Below are 21,930 nucleotides of genomic sequence, written 5' to 3' on the forward strand. Positions count from 1 at the left end.
ATAAAAGCATCAGCTGAATTATTAAATGTAAATGTGAATGTAATGAATAAGAACCCTTGCCTATTGGAGATTAGACTAGTTTTACAGTAAAATCTCATCCATTCATGCAGAGCTTCTTATTGGGGAACTTGTAACTGATTTTTAACTGATAACATGGCCTGTGTTCCACTTAGTTTTGACATGGCTGAGAATCCTTTATGGGCATGTCGCATGATTTTCTGCCTTGATTTTAATTAATCTGGTACCTGGAGCAGATCCAAATACTTCTTCCGGATCCTGTTGCTGGTCACCCTTATCTTCAACTGCCTCCAAACTTGAGATCTGCTGCTCCATGAGTGAGGCTGCAGACCCATATGTTTTGATAATGTCCTCCAGCTGCTGGCTGAAGATCTCCATGGGATCAGTGTCTTCTTCCTCACTGCCATTCATCTGGGCTGTTAGGGTATTCCTTGGATCTGGGATTCCTGATATACTCTGAGCACTTTTCTCCATGGCTTGTGAATCTTGAACAATGAAAGGGAGGAGGAGAAAGATAAGTATAAGTATATATACTCTTTTGATCCCGTGAGGGAAATTTGGTCTCTGCATTTATCCCAATCCGTGAATTAGTGAAACACACTCAGCACACAGTGAACACAGTGAGGTGAAGCACACACTAATCCCGGCGCAGTGAGCTGCCTGCAACAACAGCGGCACTCAGGGAGCAGTGAGGGGTTAGGTGCCTTGGTCAAGGACACTTCAGCCGCTTCCTACTGGTTGGAGTTCGAACTGGCAACCCTCTGGTTACAAGTCCAAAACGCCAACCAGTAGGCCACGGCTGCCCAAATAGACTAAGACACAAAAATGTTTATGGCACAAATAATGATATGGCATGGGTTTGGAGTACTCTTAAGACATATGGCACAATCCTTATGTTGTGGAGGTGTCCTGTGCTTTCTGGGTGCTGTAAAAGTTGGGAAAAACAGCTGAAAGTCTCAGGCTAGTATGGACAGCCTGTCAATTGGCTGGGGATAAACTGGAGTGTTACATGTATATGATACATTAATTTCAAAACTGCACCAAAATTCTTTTTATTCAGAAACTCAACTCTGTCATTTGGTAAACCAGCCTACTCATAGCGTTTTAACTTTGCGTTTAAATCAGCCCTTTCTATAACACTTGTAACAGGGCTGCCAACTTTTCAAAAAACCTTGGAGTGAGATTTGGTGGGGCCAACCAAAATTTTGCTGCGAAAATTTTTATTTGGGTCATTCAGCATTATACCGTACAGTAAAAAAAACGTACATCAGTGGTTCTCAGGTGTAGGGACCAGGCATGGACGGATTATGAACTTTCGGGCCCCTGGGCCCACATGTATTAAGGGCTCCCCACTAATTGTCGCATATGTGGAAGGGTTTTTTTTTGTTTTTATTTGTTTGATGTGATTTCCTGTATTCTGCAAGCAAGTCTGTATTCTGGTGCATTTTGGGGATGGCCAATACTAAATTCATTCAGATTCATAGCCTACATCCTGATGTGTTGATATTGAGGCAATGATTCCATGCAAAGACTTGCTTATTTTTATGGAAATATTTGTGCTGTAGCCTAAGCTATTTTGCACTTCAGAATTATAACCATGCATACACAGGTGGAATAGTTATGGTGATATTGCAATAAGTTCACAACCACAAAAACATATGCTACATTTCACAGTTCAGAAATTTTCAAAAATGTGTGTACATTTCAGCACTCCATGAAATTATGCAGAAGTGGTCACCTGTGTTATTCAGCTAGTTCATTTAAGATAATATATTGGTCATTGTAATGGCCATAGCCTATAGCCTACATGCTAGTCCTTTTTCAGGATGTACCCATATCTGCATGATGTGAATGTTTGCATATGGCTTATGTCACACAATATTTGTGTCTCGTTATTTGATTTTCTTCATATTTATGCATTAATGTCACTAGGAAGCATGCCAATATAAATATATTCATGTATCTGTTTAAGTGGGATTGGCTGGAACCTGACAATATAAGAACTGCTGACAAACTGACAAATAGTTTACATCAGAATACATTATAATTTCGCACCAATGAGGCTATGTAGAAATGTGTTGCAATTTCAAAACTGGATTACTCAGGAACCACTTATTGCACAAAGGCATGCTTTATATCCTCTTATTCGGTATGGTTTGCTGTTTATTGTGATATTGGGTTTGCCACGTGTTGTGTGAAGGGTTAGTGAGATATTAAACCGAGAGTAATGGGTGTGCACTGTGTGCAAAATGCAAATATGATTAGCCTAAATTGCACGTCGGTTCAATGATAATTGTCTCGCGAACCATTTATCACAGCAACTTGGCGCTAATATCATTGGAAAGCTTAGATTCCGCTCGTTCACATGATGTGTCATATCATATGGTTTAGTTTAGTTGAACCTCATCTGCCAGGTATTGAACCTCATCTGCCAGGTTGACACTTCAGCGTGAAAAATACTCATACTCAAAGCATACCTGAAGCCGGGGAAATGCGGGGGGAATGCGCCTATGGCTTCTGAAGTAGCATCGCAACTGAGAGAAAAATTAGAAAATTCCACAGACAGGGGGTGCTATTGAACCCTCTCACCGTCTCTGAAAGCATAACCGTGGCTCAACAGGTAGATAGGCTAAATTCATTTTTCAGGCATCTGACCGACCGGGTTGACATTTCAGCGTGAGAAATCTGGGGTGTGGCGTGTGAGTGTGTGAAACTAATTAAATGCGTGTGTCTCACGGCCAATGTGTGAGAGTTGGCAGCTATGCTTGTAATGCTAATAGGCCTAGCCTACTTTATGCCAAAATTATGTTTTATTTATAAACTAAACGGTCGGTCATTAAGAAAACATAATGATTGTGTTGTTGTAGCTTTGTGTAACCCAGACATCAGCAACGTTCATTTTATACGACCAATCACTCGTGGCTGCCTGCACTTTCCTGTCCTCACTGCAACTTGCGCACTGGTTTGTGCTTATTAGCAGCATGTTCATCAGGTCCAGGACACCAGCCTGAGCCTCCATGTCAACAAGGAATGAAAACGAGCTTATTATCAATGCATGTTATCAATTCGAGTGAGTAGCCTATGCTACACATTTTTTCTAAAGATACAGGACTGCTGCAGGCAATGAGCTGGCAACCACCATGAATAATTCATTTTTAAATGTTCTTTCAAACAATAACTATGCCTACTCGAGACTGTCTTAGTAGGCTATAATTTCCAGGACAATTAGGACAGGATTCTGGACAACTACTTGTATTTCAGGCAGGGCCCGAATTATCTTTTTGTCTTTAAGGGGGTCTCTCTATCTCATAAAAAGTTGGCACACCCCGCGCATAGCCTAACAAGGCGATACAATTAAATAGGCCTAGCCTATAGGCGCGAGTGGCGCTTTTGCGCAGTAGCCTATATGCGCACGATAGGCCTAGACACACGCACACAATAGAGATTTGTCATAGAAATTGATTACTTTTCATTCATTTCAACATATTATTGATTGTAATATTCCATATTTAATTTCAATTTCACAATACAAAGATAGACTAAAGGATTTACTCTGAGTGCCATTCTCAATTTCACAACGTAGGCTAACTCATTTGAACCAGACCACCGTCTCAGATAGGCTATCCTCAGTGTCAAACACAATAATGCATGTAGTATAACTTATACACAGGGAAAATGCAACTGGCAGAAAATAATAAAGCCATTGCAGCCAAACTATGTTCTAGTATTATAGGCTAATGTGCACATAACAACACCTGGGCGTTCAGTCGCCTCGTGTGTTGAACCGTGGGAATAAATAGATGAACAATTTTGGAATTAGGTCTACGTCCCGTAGTAGCATATATTTTAATTTCACGTCTGTAATGGTAAGAGATCGCACAGGGATAGATAATGAGCGGTTGTTTAAGATTAAATTACAATGCCAGACACCTTCAGATATCAGAGACCCCCCTCAGATTTTTGACTTTGTTGCTTTCATGGGAGCCAATCCTCACTTTATGGGAGCTCGGCTCCCTCTGGCTCCCACGTAATTCGAACACTGATTTCAGGACTTTTTCCCCCGGATTTTTTGGGACGTCTGGTCACCCAATAAGACTACGGGAAATACAGTTTTCAATTCAACTGTAAAACTAATAAAGTTCATTTTCAGGACTGCTATATATGTGGAAATGCTTTTATGTTTTGCATTAGGTCTGGTATAGGCAGGAATGTGCAGTATTTCTAATACATGTATTTAAAATACATATTTCAAATACAAAATACTATTTTGTCATTTGTATTTTTGTTGAGTTGATGAAAATGCCTTCATATTTTGTATCAAAATATTTCAGTGTTGTGTATTTTTGTATTTTCAAAATACTGAAAAATACTTCTATCTAATCTATCTAACTATCTATAAAGCACAACATCTTGTCTGTGTGTCTGTGGCACCCTCACATGGTCAAGCCCCTGTGATACCGCTCTCGGCCACTAGGGAATTTTGGCGCTGTTTCAAACTAGCTATGGGCATGCACATTGCACACCTGCGTGAAGCTGGCCCCCCATGTTACTCAAAAATTATTAAAAACACTGCTATTCGTTTGTGCTACGTTTGTGCCGGTTTGTGCTGTAAAAATATCGTTTGTGCTGTTAAGGGTTTTAATTAAACTTTACATTTTCTGGCCAGTGACGTCACTCAGCCCCCCATACTTGTCCAAATTTCCCCCAAATAGTCTCAATCGTTTGTGCTACGTTTGTGCTCATTTGTGCCGTTAAAAGCAAAGATTCTACAACAGAGCTCTGTTCTAGAATCTTTGGTTAAAAGTAACATTTGTGCTACTATGTTTTTTAAGATATTCCACGTTATTTGTTACACGTGTGACGTCATCCAGCCCCCCATCAATGTCCAAATCTTTCCAAAATGATCTCAATCGTTTGTGCTGATTTGTGCTGTCAAAAGAAACATTTGTGCTACTATGTTTTCTAAGTTATTATGGTTTATTTATTACTTGCGTGACATCACCAGCCCCCCATCAATGTCCAAAACTCACCAAAATGGTCTCAATCGTTTGTGCTATGTTTGTGCTGATTTGTGCCGTTACAAATAACATTTGTGTAGCTATGTTTTTAAAGTTATCACGCTTTGTTACAGGTGTGACCTCATCCAGCCCCTTATCAGTGTCCAAATCTCCTCAAAATAGTTGTGATGGCTTACGTGCGTGCTGATTTGTGCCATTTAAAGAAACGTGTGTGTAGGCTACTATGCAGAAGTTGCCCAGCAGTTGTAGCTTATGCTAGACATCACCCAGCAGCACCCCCCCCCCCCCTTCATCAATGTCCAATCGTAGTCCTAATTGTTTGTGCTGATTGTGCTGTTAAAAAAAAAGAAACATAAGGAAAAAATAAACATTTGTGTTGTTTACAAAGCTATATCGTGCTGATCTTAACCGAGAAAAGAAAAGATGTGTTACTATTTACGTGGCTGTTTGTGCTGCCAAGGGTTCTATATTAGCCTACATCAGTTGCTTGTGCATAACGTCAGAATTACTGCAACCACTACCAGAATAAACCTGCAGGCCATTAGTCGGCAGCTGTGGAGAAACACCACGCATTCTCCGGCCAGTAGCGTCTGCAGGTGTGCGTAGGCCTAGGCAGCTATGGAGTGGGCTACGAGAGCGTACGAGAGACTTACGAGAGATAATTTCCCCTGTGTGTATAGTCACTCCAAGTTGGCCTACCATAACTCATCACTGCACTGTAGCCTATATTCTCTAAGATAAACAAATGTATTCTTCAATAATTGTATGCATCAGAATTACAGTGGATTGTGCACACAGCACTTAGGCTTTGTTGCTGACCCAAGTCTCGGATATATGAAACTTTGCAAACAGCAAAAACAGAAAGGATCGGAGGCAGCAAAGCTAGGAGTTATTTCAGATGGACAAGAAGGTAGGCTAAATTGGTATGTTTGTCAATATAATGTCATACGACAGTATAGGCTACTAAAACTAAAGGTACATTTGTAGCCTTTTTAGCACTTTATAAAGTTGACTAAATTATTAGGCTACTCTTTAGCTATAAACCTAAGAAACAGCTTCCCTGCACTTGTGTTTTCTGCTCATATCAGGAGAAACATTTGGTAGACTACAGTTTGGGACGATTTGGCCAGTGTGTGTGAGACTGATGTCATGCGCATAGCAGATAGAACTTGGTAATGTAAAAATATAGTTACAGAAAACACATTGATGGGCTGGGCATCACGTGTAATAAACATAGGAGAAATGTCAGCGCAATCAGCACAAACGATTGGGTAGGATAGGCTTAGGTTTGGACATTGATGGAGGGGCTGAATTGAATTGCTGGACAAGGCCGCTGGACAATTTATTTAGTAGCCTACCCTACAAACGTTTATTTAAATGGCACAAATCAGCACGCACGTACTGTATAGGCTACAAATGATCGCGGCTATTTTGAGGAGATTTGGACACTGATGATGGGCTGAATGACGTCACACATGTAACAAAGCGTGTTAACTTAAAAAACATAGCTGCACAAATGTTATTTTTAACGGCACAAATCAGCACAAACATAGCACAAACGATTGAGACCATTTTGGTGAGTTTTGGACATTGATGGGGGGTGACGTCACGCGAGTAATAAATAAACCATAATAACTTAGAAAACATAGGCTAGCACAAATGTTTCTTTTAACGGCACAAATCAGCACAAACCTAGCACAAACGATTGAGATCATTTTGGGAAGATTTGGACATTGGCAACTAATTCAGAATTCTGCAGCAAGGATTATTCTAGGCTCCAAATCCACTAGTCATGTAACACCATTACTGATGCAACTGCACTGGCTTCCAGTTGCCTACAGAATACATTTCAAAGTCCTACTCCTGGCATACAAGGCCCTACACAATTATACCCCCACCTACCTCACTGACCTCCTAGAATTCTACACTCCTGCCCGCTCACTGAGATCCTCCTCAGCAGGCCTACTGCATGTCCCTAATGTGAACCTCAGCACCCAGGGAGAGAGGGCTTTCAGCTACATAGCCCCCAAGCTGTGGAATTCACTGCCAGACTACATGAGACATTGTGACTCAATTACGGACTTTAAAAGCACACTTAAAACATATCTCTTCAAGATGGCTTATGGACTGACTGACTGACTGACTGATTTTTACTTTTTTATTTTTACTTTTACTTTTAATTAAATTTTTTGAGATGACTATAATTTTACAACCTTTTGTTTTTGTTTATTTGTGAAGTGACCTTGGGTGACATGAAAGGCGCTCTAAATAAAATGTATTATTATTATTATTATTATTGATGGGGGGCTGAGTGACGTCACATGTGTAACAAATAACGTGGAATATCTTAAAAAACATAGTAGCACAAATGTTACTTTTAACGGCACAAATGAGCACAAACGTAGCACAAACGATTGAGACTATTTTGGGGAAATTTGGACAAGTATGGGGGGCTGAGTGACGTCACTGGCCAGAAAATGTAAAGTTTAATTACTTAAAACCCTTAACAGCACAAACTATATTTTTTACGGCACAAACCGGCACAAACGTAGCACAAACGAATAGCAGTATTTTTTATATTTTTTGAGTAACATGGGGGGCCAGCTTCACACAAGCACATTGCACTAGTCATCACAACACAAAACGTGCGGTGTTGCAGATTAGATTGAGTCCTAGGTACTTGGTGCTTCAGGCAGCCGCAGATCTTGGGCTTGTGACTGAGAGTGAGGTTTCAAACGCAACTGCTGCGGTAGAGGAAGAGGATGACTTCATCTTCACAGAAGACGTGGAGGTCAACAAGGCTGAGCTAGAGTCACACATTTTTTTAGAGGACACCACTAGCTAAGGTTACACACACTAGCTAAGGTTACTCCTTTGCTCACACAAGGACAGCACAAGGACTTGAGTTCACAAGCTTAGATACCAACACTTGAGTTTGCTATTTTCCTTTCTTTTTTCTGTTTTACAGTTTTTTTATAGACTTTAAATTTGTCTATGTTCTCTGACCTGTGAACTATTTCAGTGCTATGGTGACTTGACAAGATAACTTCCTACCTCACTCAAGGACATTTCCAACCTCTTGCACATTTTAAATAAGAAATGACCCTGTCACAATGTCATAATTATTGGCTTCTAATTGGCTTAACTGATTGGATGGTATTAATGTGACAACCTGATTTTTTATTTTTACTTTTTTTTGTATTTACATTGATAAAGGTTGTGCACACACCAGTTTCAGGTGTATACAAAATGATTCAATTGTGATGAAACTCACCATAAGTGTGGTAGTGATGGTGTTAAATAACTTAAAATGTTAAAATGCTACCTAGTTTACATTTCTAAATAAATCATCCATTTGGATTGTTTGTCTTTGAGTTATTGTCACTGATTCATAGTAGGCAATCTATTGCACCAATAGAGTAAATAAGTATACTTAAGGAAGGGTTCCTTGAGTTACCAAACATTTCTCAGAGCAGAGGTTTGGGATGTCTAAAATGAGGGGTCAGCATATCTAATCTGTTGACTGATTATGGAAGGGGTCTCTTTCTTTCAGATGTTTTCCAGGTAGTGTAGGCTTAGGGAGTAGTGTAACAGCTGCCTAAGTTCGGAATTCCAAATGGCCAGTTTTGTTGTTCAGATATACGGCCCAACCGCTTGACATCCGCATTACATGTAGGTCTGAAAGCAGCTACAGTAGGCATATGTAAGCACCCATGCACACACACACACACACACACACACACAGGTAGGCAAGCACAGACTCACACACATTTTAAACGTTGCCTGTTTAAAGAATTTAATCTCTGCGATTGATTTTGTTGTGATAAGAACAAAGTTGTAATTTGCATGCATGAGTATTGAACTTAATTTGCGCTGCGGTGTTGACGATAGGCCTACTGTCATTTGACCGTGTTGCAAGATTGTTCTGACTCATGACGTGCACGGAGCGGAGGGTCTGGCAAATATACTAGCCTACTGTGATTGAAAAAAAAATATCAGAATATTAATTCAATTATCACCTTGTCATCATAACATTGGCATGTCCTCCAGGAAAGAACAGTTTATGTTATATTAAGGCTATCTAATATTGTGTTGGTCATACTATAGAATGATTTATTGCTGTCTGTTGAATAATACAGAAGAAAAAGAGATAAGAAGATTAAAAAAATAATAATAATTGCATATGAAATCGCAATATTGGTAAAAAAAATCGCAATTAGATTATTTTCAAAAATCGTTCAGCCCAACGCAGAACCAAGAAGCAGTATTGTGAAGAGACTGTTCTAAGGTAGAGCTATTGTTTGAGGTTGCTAGGAAAAGTTAACCCTACTGTGGTATCAAAGGTGTTACACAGCCACCCACCACTAGAGATGGATCTGTTGCCATACACCAGGATGATGAGGATGAGAGACAGGTGGACCTTCCAATTCCAATGATCTAAAACACTTAAAATGAGACGTAATTGAAAAATAATGTTTTTTCTTTCTTTTTTTAAAAGACATAGTCAATTAGCAGATTTAAATCCAACAGAGCATGTTGAAAGACCTGAACATGAAGACTCACAAGAGCACTGAGTAGTATGGACAATGGAAATGGTATTGGAAGCAAAGACTTCTCCAGTCCAAGTATGAAATACATTTCAGCTAGTGACTTTTACCTGCATTCCACTTTGTCATAATTATATTTAGATATACTATATATATATTTTATATACTAAAATGTCTTCTGTGTGGTTGACACCAATATCTGGTTAGAATTTCCTGTGAATAGCTGCACTGGAAAAGTATTTGCAAAAAAAAAATGTTCATTTCACAAAATGATCAAATTATGCACAATTTATCTGTTATACTATATAGTTCCTTAACTTTTCATTCAGAATAAGTTAAATTATAAGCGTGTTAGTTTACTGTTGCCAAAAATATTATCAGCACATTTTTCTAAGGAAAATATCTTCTTATTTGGCATAATTCTCGTTCATTTTCTCACTTGCAGCTGCCATATTATACACTGCTGTGTGATGCATCTAGTTTTATTTTAAGGCAACATACTTGACAGAGTGGTAGTGACGCTCTCCAGTAAGCCATGATAAAATTAGCAAACCCCACCCCCAACACACACACACACCTACCCCCCCCCCCCCCCACACACACACACACACACCCACACACACACACATTCTGGTAAAGAGCCATGGAGCACCTGTTATGAAATAACACACTACTTTCGGACCTTCCGGACCCCCCCCCCCCCCAAAACACACACACACACACACACACACACACACACACACACACACACACACACACACACACACACTCTAACTCACTACCAGGAGTTAGAGTGGATGTCAATTATAAGAGTTATCATTAATTGACTTGTAAAGGAAATAGTAAAATATATAACTGATATTTTTGGGGTTATTTGTCTTTACATAATAACATGTCATTCTTCAGTTATCGGTTATCACAGTTCAGTTTTCACTTTCAATGTTGTACGTACCACACACCATAAGATAACATTCACTTGTTAATATAGATAGCATTAGTAACTAATCAAAGTAGGATCTCTACCTATATAATGTTTGCACAAAGCCAAAGCAGCTACCAGTTAATGTCTTCAAGAGCAATGTTACAGTGCCACACAATTAAACATAATTAGCAGTGCAACTCACCAAGTGTCGTTGTAAGAATACAGGACAGATGAAGCAAGTTACTTCACTGAAGCAAAGGAGAGAAAGAGAGAAAAGGGAAGGGTCTAAGACAACCGAACTAAGGGAACATCTCCAACAACAGCTGCAACAGGCAACCTCCCAAAATAGTTCCAGAGACATAAGCCAAATTTAACTACAAATAGTTGTACCTAGTGGCAAAGAGGTGCAATAGCATTTAACATAGATATCACCAAGGCAAAAAACTTTTGTTATTTTGGCATCTCTGTGCCCGGTGGTTTTTGCCAAAAAATCCCAAAAGAAATAGTTAGAGAGCATTGACAAAATGGTAGAGAGCAGAAATATAGATGCTTACACAATTTGAAATGTTTATTTCAGTAACAAATCCCTTTATTTCTATTCAAAGATATTACATTAGTGTCAACGGTCCCGGCCCTGTCACTGCAAGCGTCTCATGCTTGATCACCCTCAAGCACACTGTGGATTTTTTATTTAATTTATATAGTATTTTTAGTATTTAGTTTGGTTAGTTTTTTTTTATCTTCTACTGTCTCTATTGTACAGTGGAGTTTGGTTATATGTTTATACTTATACTTATATTTACCATTTCTGCTGTAAGTGCATGTTGTGATGTCTGTATGCTACTAAGACCTTTGAATTTCCCCTTGGGGATCAATAAAGTATCTATCTATCTATCTATCTATCTATCTATCTATCTATCTATCTATCCCCTCTCTCTTGACCATCTAATGAAAGGATTTATTTTCCTAGTGTCTACTGTGTCTTCCCGCACCCCACTCCTCTGACTGTTGGTCTGGTCTGCTCAAGAATAGCCTTAAAACGCTCATAATAACTACAGTAATATTAAAACTTATAAAAAACATAAATGCATCCTTTAAGTCATAGAAAAACACTACACTGTCCTTGTGTGAGCAAAGGAGTGTGTGTAACCTTAGCTAGTTGTGTCTCCTCAGTTGATGCCTTTACAGTAAGCACAACTAACTTCTCAAACAGTGTTGCATTCAGAAGGCGCCTGTTATTAAGTCCAGGAAAGGACTCTCTACGCTCTACTGGAGCAGAAGACGGAATGATGGTGTTGCACCTTACAAGGTTTTTGATGAGGGGATACTGGTTGGCAAGTCCTTCCTTTGATCCTCTAAAAAATGAAACGACTCTAGCTCAGCCTTGCTGTGAGTTGACTTCAGGAAAACCTTCCTCTAGCACATTAGTTGTGTTTGAAGCCTCACTCAGTCACAGGTCCATATCTGTGGCAGCCTGAAGCACCAAGTACCTAGGACTCAATCCAATCTGCAGCACCGCACATTTTGTGTAGTGATGACTAGTGCAATGTGCATGCCCATAGTTAGTTTGAAACAGTGCCAAAATTCTAGTGGCTGAGAGCGGTGGCCGAAACTAGTGGCCGAGAGTGGTATCACAGGGGCTTGACCATGCGAGGGTGCCACAGACAGACGGAGACAGAGATTTTGTGCTTTATAGATAGTTAGATAGATGTCATCAGTGTTTCAAATACAAAAATACACAACACTGAAGTATTTTGATACAAAATACGAAGGCATTTTCATCATCTCAATAAAATACAAATTACATCCCTGCTTTGTGTAGGATCATGGCTGAGAAGTCAAATTTCAGGATTTCCACTCAGCTGGCAACATCTGCTGCTGTATGCCTCGACGTCAGCCGTCAATCAAGCTGACCACACCCTTAATATTCATATATTTAACTTATAAGTTGTCAGGCACTGGGAAACTATCGAAAAGTACAATAAGAGTCCATGGGACCAGGCTTTGAAGACATGTTTACGCTGTGAAAACAGACATTTTAACATGGGAGTCTATGGACATTTTGCTCGTTTTTGGGACCAGTCCCTAGCGGATTTCCGATGTATTGCAGTTTTTCGAACTTCCGGGTAGGCTTCATTGTTCAGATTAGAATGTTGCCGCTTGTTTCAAACCATGGTTTCTAAGCAGTGTTTGGAAACACTTGTGCTTCTAATCTCGACACCAACGATTCTAGAGCGGAGCACACTGATTCGAGACATGAGTTTCGAGCCCCACAGCCCTATCTACTAGCATTGAGGAGCTGAAAAACAGACTTCTATCAGTCATTTCGAGAAGGAACTTGTAATGAATTAGCCTAGTGCTACTCCTGACCGGTAGATGTCAGTCATTTTTTAAACCAGTATTTTCCAAGCCGAATGCGGAAGCATGGTTTATCCGACTGTTTTGCTTTAACGTAACTGTTTTATACAGTCGTTTTACACGAATCTCACTCACAACTTCTGAGGCTTTTTGAAAATCCCGGCTATCATCACTTCAGCGCAAAAGATGGCTCTGCCACAGCAATTAAAAGCAATCCAACACCATTTAAGAACAGGACAGGAGCATGAGCAAAGGGATCCTGTTGTGGCGTACTACTGTGAGTTTTTTCACTTTTCTGAACAATCGTTTCGGATGACTTGTAAAATTAACACTCCAAATAACTTCCTTTAATGTTATGGGAGATACATAGTTGTCATAGCTAGTCATCACCCGCGGCGCGTTGGGCTATACTTTAAAAATCGAGCTTGTTTAGAAACTAGTGAGAAGCTAGGCTACACCATTCGGTGAGTAGAGTTACAATGGGTTTCTGGCGTGTAGGAGAACCTTGCGATATCACATAAACCCGTGTTATCCAAATAGCCTCTTATCGTGCCATGGCCCTATTCTCACGAAATATTTCGCAGCTGTCATCTCCCAGTATAGGCTAATTCAGACATTTAACTGCTGAGACCAAAATAGAGCAGTGTGCAAGTTTTGGGAACAAAAGTGGCACAGTTTCGGTCTGTGGGTGTGTCACAGGTTAATCTGGATATTAGAGATACTGAGCTGCATGCGTTAAAGGTGTGTAGACGGTGATTTACGTTTTTTGTGTGATTGAGGGGCTATTTCCTCATGGTTCCATAGCTGTCCCAGTGTTTGTGTTCAAAAACCCTCCTGACCACTAGCCTAGTAGATGGTAAACAAAGTGGATCTGACAGGACACAATCTCGTCCGTCACCTGCACTGAAATGTAGAGTGCAATTTGATTGGTTGTTGAGCCCAAATGTCAGCTGAGTCATTCCTTGCTTTTGTTCAGGTCTCAGATTTTGTTCAAGTCTTGAACAAAAGGTGCACAATGATCCCCCCATTGTCATCCAACGTGGTTTGCATACACCCGGAGAAGATAGCTTACCAGTAGATTGTTAAATCTAGGTCCTAGAAAGTCTTGTTGAGGAAGTGGTGTTGGGAGTGTGTGTGTGTGTGTGTGTGTGACAATTTATGTTTAGTTGAATAATACTTGTAGCAGGAAATATGCAAATGATTACGTGAAAAAAATCATCAAACCCCAAAAGTCCATATTACAACCCTGGGAAGGCAATTCTTGTTGAAATGAGTTTTTTTTTTAAATTTCATTTGCGTCCACACAAAGAGGTGAAGATGAGTGAAAAAGTTGTAGTGTATATGCCAGGCCAGTCGATGACGCAGTGGCGGTGTAGAGACACAAATTCACGAGGAAGAGACAGTAGGCTTGTTCGTCTTGAGGCAGATCTGTGCAGATCTGACTTGATGTGATGCATGCTGGGTTGAACACAATGCATACTGGGATGGACGCAATGCTTACTGGTTAGAAATTCTGTCCGACTTCTGTCAGCCGGGGACGGACTTACCACCGTGACACCATGTCACATGACCTTAAAATATCGCGGGAGTCTTAGCCTGCAGACAGATCTTGCAGTTAGACTTTGAGTTGCCTTCCATGAGCTGCACGAGCTAAAACACGCCCTCATGACGTCAGTTCAAAGACGTGATAGGGCCATTTGGGAGGAATCTCCTCATGACGATTTTGACGGGAGTCTCATGCTGCTTCCTTATGTTGGAATATGCAAAAATAAACAGAAATCAAAGGGATACCTTCTTATACGTGATTTCTGCAACAATGGTAGGCTAGCCTACTGAAAACGTTTGGATATTCTGTTATTTTCTGCTGTTGGTTAAATAGATAGACACACATATAGAAAAAAAAATTCAATATCAAGTTTATGTGCTACAAAGCAGGCCTGTCAACTGTATGACACCAGTGGTTTATTTAAACTACATCATTAGAATCTATTTCGTCAGTCTTCATGCTCATTTTAATGAGTAAGAATGAAAGTTCTGCTGTGTTTATTGCAAACAAAATTCCGCGATAACTCCCGCGATGTCTCCCGCGAGTCACATCAGGCAGACTGTAGCCTGTCTGTGCAGGATGAGCTGCCCTCTGTTTTAGCTCCTCCCGGCTAGCCTCTGAAGATCACGTTTACGTAGAAAGCCAGACCAAGTCAGACTCAGTCGATCTCAAACAAGCCTAATAACATTCTTAACCCGTCACGTGAGACAAGCATTCCTGCGTTCAATTCAGTTTTCAATTCAATTGTAAAACTAATAGGCCTGAAGTTATTTTTCAGGGTTTGTGACTGCTGTATGTGAAAAGGCTTTTTACATTTTGCATTATGTCTGGTAGCAAGTAACACTGGGGAAATGAACATGCATTGTAGTCATAGGTTGTAGTAGGCTAAAGTTAATGTAGCCTAACCTATGTGCTTCAAAGTTAGCCACAAAGGGCTGATACTGTGTGCACAGAAATAGGGATGCACCAGTCCGATTTTTCCGTCTCGATACTGATGCCTGTGCTTTGTGTATCGGTCGATACCGATCCAATACTATTGTTGAATTAATAAACTGTATACACCATGTGAAAGAGACTAAAGGTATCAGGCTTGACTTAAATATGACTTTCCCTAACTAAACATTTCTTTCCTAAGGCAAAATGTAACTAAATAACACTTAGATATAAATGTAATGAATTGTTGTTGTCATTATTATTATTATTATTATTATTATTATTATTATTATTATTATTATTAGAAAATATTATTAGAAATCTGGAGCAGCAGTCAAATTCAAGTTCACAGTTTTTACCAAATAATTATTCTAACAAGCAAACATAAAACACACAACAAAATGTATATACAAATACATACAAAATTTCCCCCCCCCCCACCAAACCGTAATGTAACTTAGTCTAATGACAAACACCAAAAGTGATTTTATATATATATATATATATATATATATATATATATATATATATATATATATATTAGGGGTGTAACGGTTCATGTATTCGTATTGAACCGAAACGGTACGGGCGTCACGGTTCGGTGCATGAATTTACACGGAGAATACACGGTATAAAAATACATAAAACTCGTGTGCGGATTAATTAATGTCATGCGCAATTACTGTTGAGTAGCGAGAGTTACGCGAGTTCTTTAGCGACACCTAACGCTAATCTGTAGCCTCGCCTTAGCTCTGAAGCTCTGATTGGCGCCTATGTTTTTTTGTCAGGTCGTCGGTCGAGTCAGTCAGTCATTAGCAGCACTAAGGTTAGACCCACAAGAGTTAGAGGATCCGCTAGTCTCTTTAAGATCGCAAGTTTGAGAACTTCAGTTACAGTAACGTTAGTACAGGCGAAAGAGTGGTGGATAAGATGAAACTGTGTGTCGGCGTTGTTCAGCAGTTGTTGGGTATGTGAGTGGAAAAAATGCTACACATATTCGAAGCCATCACCCAGATGATGTAGGCTACCAATCACTGAAACGAGGGGAAAAAACTTCCCCTGCGCTTCAGCAGCCTTTGGATACACATACAAATAGGGCCAAAACCTATGGCTTAAATTAAATTATTTCGTAATGACAGAAAGCTATGTAAATCGCGTGGTAATTACCTTTATGTTGGGGTAACTTGTAACTTCTCACATGAGGTTCTGGTAGTGTTAAGTGCATAGAGTAAAATAAAGTGACAACGCTAACCAGGCTAATAAACAAACCATGCTACGGTGAGTTAACGTCAAAGGGCAAAGTCACGTGACTTCTAGTTGTAGTCTGTGTATGAAATGAAAGGAGCAATTTCGTTTTTTTTTTTTAAACTGTTGACTGAAAATAGTGTGATATTTTCACAGTTAGTAGGCTAGATTATTACTTTACACACAATAAAAAAAATATTGAGGCAAATTGTAGACCCTTCCATATACAACTAAACACAGATGTTGAAGGTCTTGCTTAAGTGGATTTTTAAAAATATTTTTTCTATGTAATTTGCACTTTCAGAAATAAGAGATGGTGTAGGCCCAGTTTTATAGCTGATTGTCTTATTTTGTTTACAAGTTACAGATGGAGTCTGGGTACTTATTGTACTGTTTAGCCTACATCTTACACACTTCAGGCTGTTGCAGATAGCTCAGGGAAGAGACTGTATGACACTAGGTGGTACAGCCTGAGACATGTACAAAAAAAAATGCTTTCTGCATTTTTGTTTTGCTTTTCCCTCCATTGTACCGAACTCGTACCGAACCGTGATGTCCGAACCGAGGTATGAACCGAACCGTGACTTCTGTGTACCGTTACACCCCTAATATATATATATATATATATATATATATATATATATATATATACACACACACAAATATATACAAAATTCCCCCCCCCCTCCAAACCGTAATGTAACTTAGTCTAATGACAAACACCGAAAGTAATAGTGGCAGCAAATGTCTAGTTGCAAGCTGTGTGTGTGCTCAGTCCAAGAAATTGAAGTAAATGGATTGGCCCATGGATCTGCTAAATTTTCTTTCTGCAACCCGGTTTCTCAAAAGATTATTTTGGGCACCTAAAACGCCCAGGTCATGTGGATGCAAGGCCAAAACAATATAAAAAAACGTTACCGTTTTCACACATTTTTGTTGCTCTCGTGTGGACAGGGCCTAAGTTAAGGTAAACAAGCATTCAACACTTGTTAACTTCCCTACCATGTTACTAGTAAAGTGCAACCCAAAGCGGTCCACACATAGACCTCAAAACATGAACACATTCACTTCCCTACACGTGGTGACAACACACTGGATCACTGCTACACACAGTTCAAGAACAGTTACAAAGCTAAGTCTCTACCAGCTTTCGGAAAATCAGATCATGCCGCTGTTTTCCTACTGCCTATGTACAAGCAGAGAAGTCAGAGGGACCCCCCCAGTGACGAAGGAGGTCAAGCGCTGGACTGACCAATCGGAAGCCAGGCTACAGGACGCCCTTAGCAACGTTGACTGGTAGATGTTCAAGACGAACTCTGCTGACATCAATGAGTTTACGGAAGTATCATTGAGTTACATCAATATGCTAACTGATTCCATCATCCCAACTGTAAAGATCCGAAGCTTCCCTAACCAGAAGCCATGGGTGGATAGAGAAGTGAGAACGGCATTAAAGACACGCACCATCACTTATAATGCTGGGCTTATTTCAGGGAATATGACGGATTACAAAGCAGCATCATATAGTTTACGTAGAGCTATTAAAGATGCTAAGCGGCGCAATAGAGACAAAGTTGAAGCTGATTTCTTGGAGGGTGATCCAGCACGAGTGTGGAAAGGACTCCGAACCATCACTGGCTTTGAAAGAAAATCCTCTCCTATGATGAATGTGAGTAAAGGCCTCCCTGATGAGCTTTTTATGCTCGCTTTGACATGAAAAACACAGACTATCTTGCACTAGCTGCAGCATGTGAAGCAAATGAGGATGCACCTTTCTGTGTCTCTGAGGTCGATGTGAGCAATGCCTTTAGGAGGGTTAATTGTAGAAAAGCTGCTGGACCGGATGGAATTTGTAACAGGGTTTTGAAATCCTGCGCTACTCAGTTAGCTCCTTTGTTCACTTATATCTTTAACACATCATTGGCTCAAGAGACAGTTCCTACTTGCCTCAAGCAGTCTGTTATTGTTCCAGTACCGAAAAACAAAAGTCCATCATGTATGAATGACTACCGCCCAGTAGCCCTGACGTCTACAGTGATGAAGTGTTTTGAGAAGCTTGTGAAAAACAGTATCTGCTCATCCCTCCCTGCCTCCTTCGACCCCCTCCAATTTGCTTACAGAGCCAACAGGTCTACAGATGATGCCATCTCAAACCTCATGCACACCACCTTAACTCACCTGGAGGAGGGGAATGGGAATTATGTGAGGATGCTGTTCATTGACTTTAGTTCAGCATTCAACACGATAGTACCTCTCACCTTGGTCACAAAGATGAAGGCCTTAGGACTGAACTGTGTCACTGGAGTGGGGGGTCTGACATCTGACACATTAACCATCAGCACTGGTGCTCCCCAAGGCTGTGTTTTGAGTCCACTGCTGTACAACATCTACACACATGACTGCAAAGCCAACAGTAGTCATACCTCCATCATCAAGTTTGCAGATAACAGTGATCTTGTATGGAATCAATTTTGTGTCAAAAAAAATGAAAGAATACTTATAAAATAGCAAACAAAAAAATACAAATCAAAATACCAAATAGAAAAAATCAAACAAAAAAACTAAGGATTGCAATGAAATCATTTGGTTAACCGTGTAAAATATTTGTCTTTGCCTCTTTCTCAGTTTTGTTTGATGCTGTTTTCTTGATTACGATTCCAGCTTTCTCGTTTGCGCTCCCTGACTTTTTGATTGCAGTTTTGACACAAATGTGTCTGGGGGTTGGGATTTCCTTGGGTGCATTCCCATTGGCTTATTTATGTTTGACGGACAGCTAAGCAATCGTATTGCGAATGCCGTACTCTGCTTCTGATTGGTTGTAACAACGTCATCACCGGTGCGTCACAGTTTTGAACAAAAATACACCTTGATGGCAGAATGCAGGCAGGACATAGGCAAGTTTACGATTCAGTTTATTATTAACAATTGTAACGATTACTGATTGTACATTGTTGTTTACAGGAGCAAGTACGAACTGAGTTTTTACAAACAGCCTACAACAAGCTCCAGGTTAAATAACACGTAGGTCGTCAGTACAATCCAACTTATCCGAGAGTGTAGTCTGAAGAGGAATCTTCATCTTGAGCCATGCTCGGTGACTGGCTAACGTTACTGTCCACAAGCACGGTAGCCTCGCCTGGAGCCCAGCTCAGCCACAGGCTAGCCTCTGTCAAACACAAACACGGAGCGGTTTACCTTGAGCCCAGCTCGGTAACCGCTAGTCCCAGTCAAGCACAATCACAACAGCCTTGCCTTGAGCCCCGCTCGGTAACCGGCTAGCTCACGTCAAGACACCGCCTCGCCTTGAGCCCCGCTCGGTAGGCTAGCTAGTAGCTAACATTCCATTCCTGCTGGGCAACATCTAATAGATAGCCGAGGTCTAGTGCTTCATTTCTCAACATTAAGAGGAATCTTTGTTGTATTCTTTGTAAGAGTTCGTACTTGCTCCTGTAAACAACAATGTACAATCAGTAATAGTTACAATTGTTAATAATAAACTGAATCGTAAACTTGCTTAGCTGTCCGTCAAACATAAATAAGCCAATGGGAATGCACCCAAGGAAATCCCAACCCCCAGACACGTTTGTGTCAAAACCGCAATCAAAAAGTCAGGGAGCGCAAACGAGAAAGCTGGAATCGTAATCAAAGAAAACAGCATCAAACAAAACTGAGAAAGAGGCAAAGACAAATATTTTACACGGTTACCCAAATGATTTCATTGCAATCTTGTATTTTTTAATTGAGTTTAATTTTTTTGTTTGATTTTTTCTATTTGGTATTTTGATTTGTATTTTTTTGTTTGCTATTTTATAAGTATTCTTTCATTTTTTTGACACAAAATTGATTCCATAATCTTGGGCCTGATTAGTAACAACAATGAACAGCTCTACTTGGATCAGGTTGATGAGGTGGCACAGTGGTGTCAATCAGACAGCTTGACACTGAATGTCAATAAAACCAAGGAAATGGTAGTGGATTACAGAAGGCAGCAGCAGAACTACAGTTACACCCCACTAATGATCAACCTGTAGAGAGAGTCACAAGTTTTAAATACCTTGGATTACTGAAGACTTAACATGGACTGTTAACACTCAATATGTTCAGACAACGACTCTACTTCCTTCGTTAGCTAAGGAAATTCAAAGTTTCTACATCCATCATGAAGGCCTTCTACACTTCAGCGTAGGGATCGACCAATTATCGGCCTGGCCGATTATTAGGGCCGATATTTAGCATTTTTATAATAATTGGTATCGGTCATTTTTTCCACCGATAAGCCGATATTGAAATGGATAAAGAATGAAACGCGCTACTTTGTCTGTAAAGCGTCTCTCACTCCCTGCATTTGCTACTCTGTGGTCAAGAGCATTGTCCCGCCCACTACACCGTCTGATTTGTTAGTTAGCACGAATGCAGCCAATCATTATCGAAGACTGAACACAGACAAAGTTTAGGATTCTCACTGAGGCAGACTGTAGACTGGGCTTCAGTTGTACGGAGCTATTTTTCGAAGGTAAGGAAGGTAGCCTACATTGCTGAAGTTGCAATGAATCACAATAATCTACACTGAAATTACAAAAACACCACTTTGTAAGCTATTGTCTCTTTGATCCGGATCAATGAGTAAAGCGGCCACTTCCTTCATTTAGCGAATTCCCGACTGATGCACGTTACTGTTTACTAGTTAGCCTACAAACTCGGGTGCTACGTGTCGGGAGTTCTCTGCCTCCGCCTCGTTCGTTAATTGTGAATAACGGGACACCGCGGCGGACATAGTACAGACAAGTCCTAAATTATGCGATAGCGAACGTCAAAAAGTCTAATTGCTCCTTTTTGAAACGGACTGTCAGAAAAGACAACATGCACCCAGGGCCAGCCGTAATTTAATCCGACCTGAACTAAATCGCGTCAAAAGTGTAGCTTGTAGCCTACACATGGACACAAATTGCATACTTAAATACCCTAATAACTATTTTAAAACTGTTTTGTTAAACTATTCAACCGTAACACTTGCCATCACGCATGCACCTCTTCCTCTCCCTGTCTCGTGCACTCACACACACGATGGCAAAGCATCCTCTTTGTGACAGGTCCCTTAACAAGCACATAGCCCATTGTGTAGGCCTAGTCCAGTGGTTCTTAAACTTTTTGTCTGGCGACCCCACAAAAAAGTATGGCGAGGTCTGGCGACCCCACTTTCCCCAAACCCATTCTAAATCCTTACTCAAATATCCCCCTCAAACGTTAACAACTAAATCAAGCAAAAACTAGAAAGCAAAGTCATTTGTTTTATTTACTCCATATGAACAAGAACCGAGAAAACCAAACAATCACGATTAAACA

General features: G+C 40.2%; 2 protein-coding genes across 5 annotated transcripts in view; one reads left to right on the plus strand and one right to left on the minus strand.

Annotated features, from left to right (window-relative positions):
- Window positions 1-10,817, minus strand: part of txlnba (taxilin beta a) — a 32,583-nt gene extending 21,766 nt beyond the window's left edge. Inside the window, exons 1-3 of one of the 3 annotated variants that reach the window (XM_076272824.1) lie at window positions 10,708-10,814; window positions 9,399-9,481; window positions 246-503 (exon numbers count right to left, since the gene is read on the minus strand). In XM_076272824.1, the coding sequence (XP_076128939.1) occupies window positions 246-492 (247 nt within the window). In that variant the 5' untranslated portion in view covers window positions 493-503; window positions 9,399-9,481; window positions 10,708-10,814. Of the gene's footprint in view, window positions 1-245; window positions 504-9,398; window positions 9,482-10,707 lie in introns of all 3 variants that reach the window. The other 2 variants (XM_076272825.1, XM_076272823.1) reach the window with 2 other exon arrangements.
- A 1,865-nt stretch (window positions 10,818-12,682) lies between these two features.
- vta1 (vesicle (multivesicular body) trafficking 1) overlaps window positions 12,683-21,930 on the plus strand; it is a 47,491-nt gene continuing 38,243 nt past the window's right edge. The window contains exon 1 of one of the 2 annotated variants that reach the window (XM_076272646.1): window positions 12,683-13,140. In XM_076272646.1, coding sequence (XP_076128761.1) covers window positions 13,050-13,140 — 91 coding nt within the window. In that variant the 5' untranslated portion in view covers window positions 12,683-13,049. The remainder of the gene's footprint in view (window positions 13,141-21,930) is intronic. The other variant, XM_076272647.1, reaches the window with a different exon arrangement.

Source organism: Alosa pseudoharengus, unplaced genomic scaffold (genome assembly GCF_046254945.1).
Source record: "Alosa pseudoharengus isolate Yale_2024_CS ecotype anadromous, Long Island Sound unplaced genomic scaffold, YU_APseudo_1.1 YU_APseudo_1.1_scf_7, whole genome shotgun sequence".
NCBI classification, from domain to species: domain Eukaryota; kingdom Metazoa; phylum Chordata; class Actinopteri; order Clupeiformes; family Clupeidae; genus Alosa; species Alosa pseudoharengus.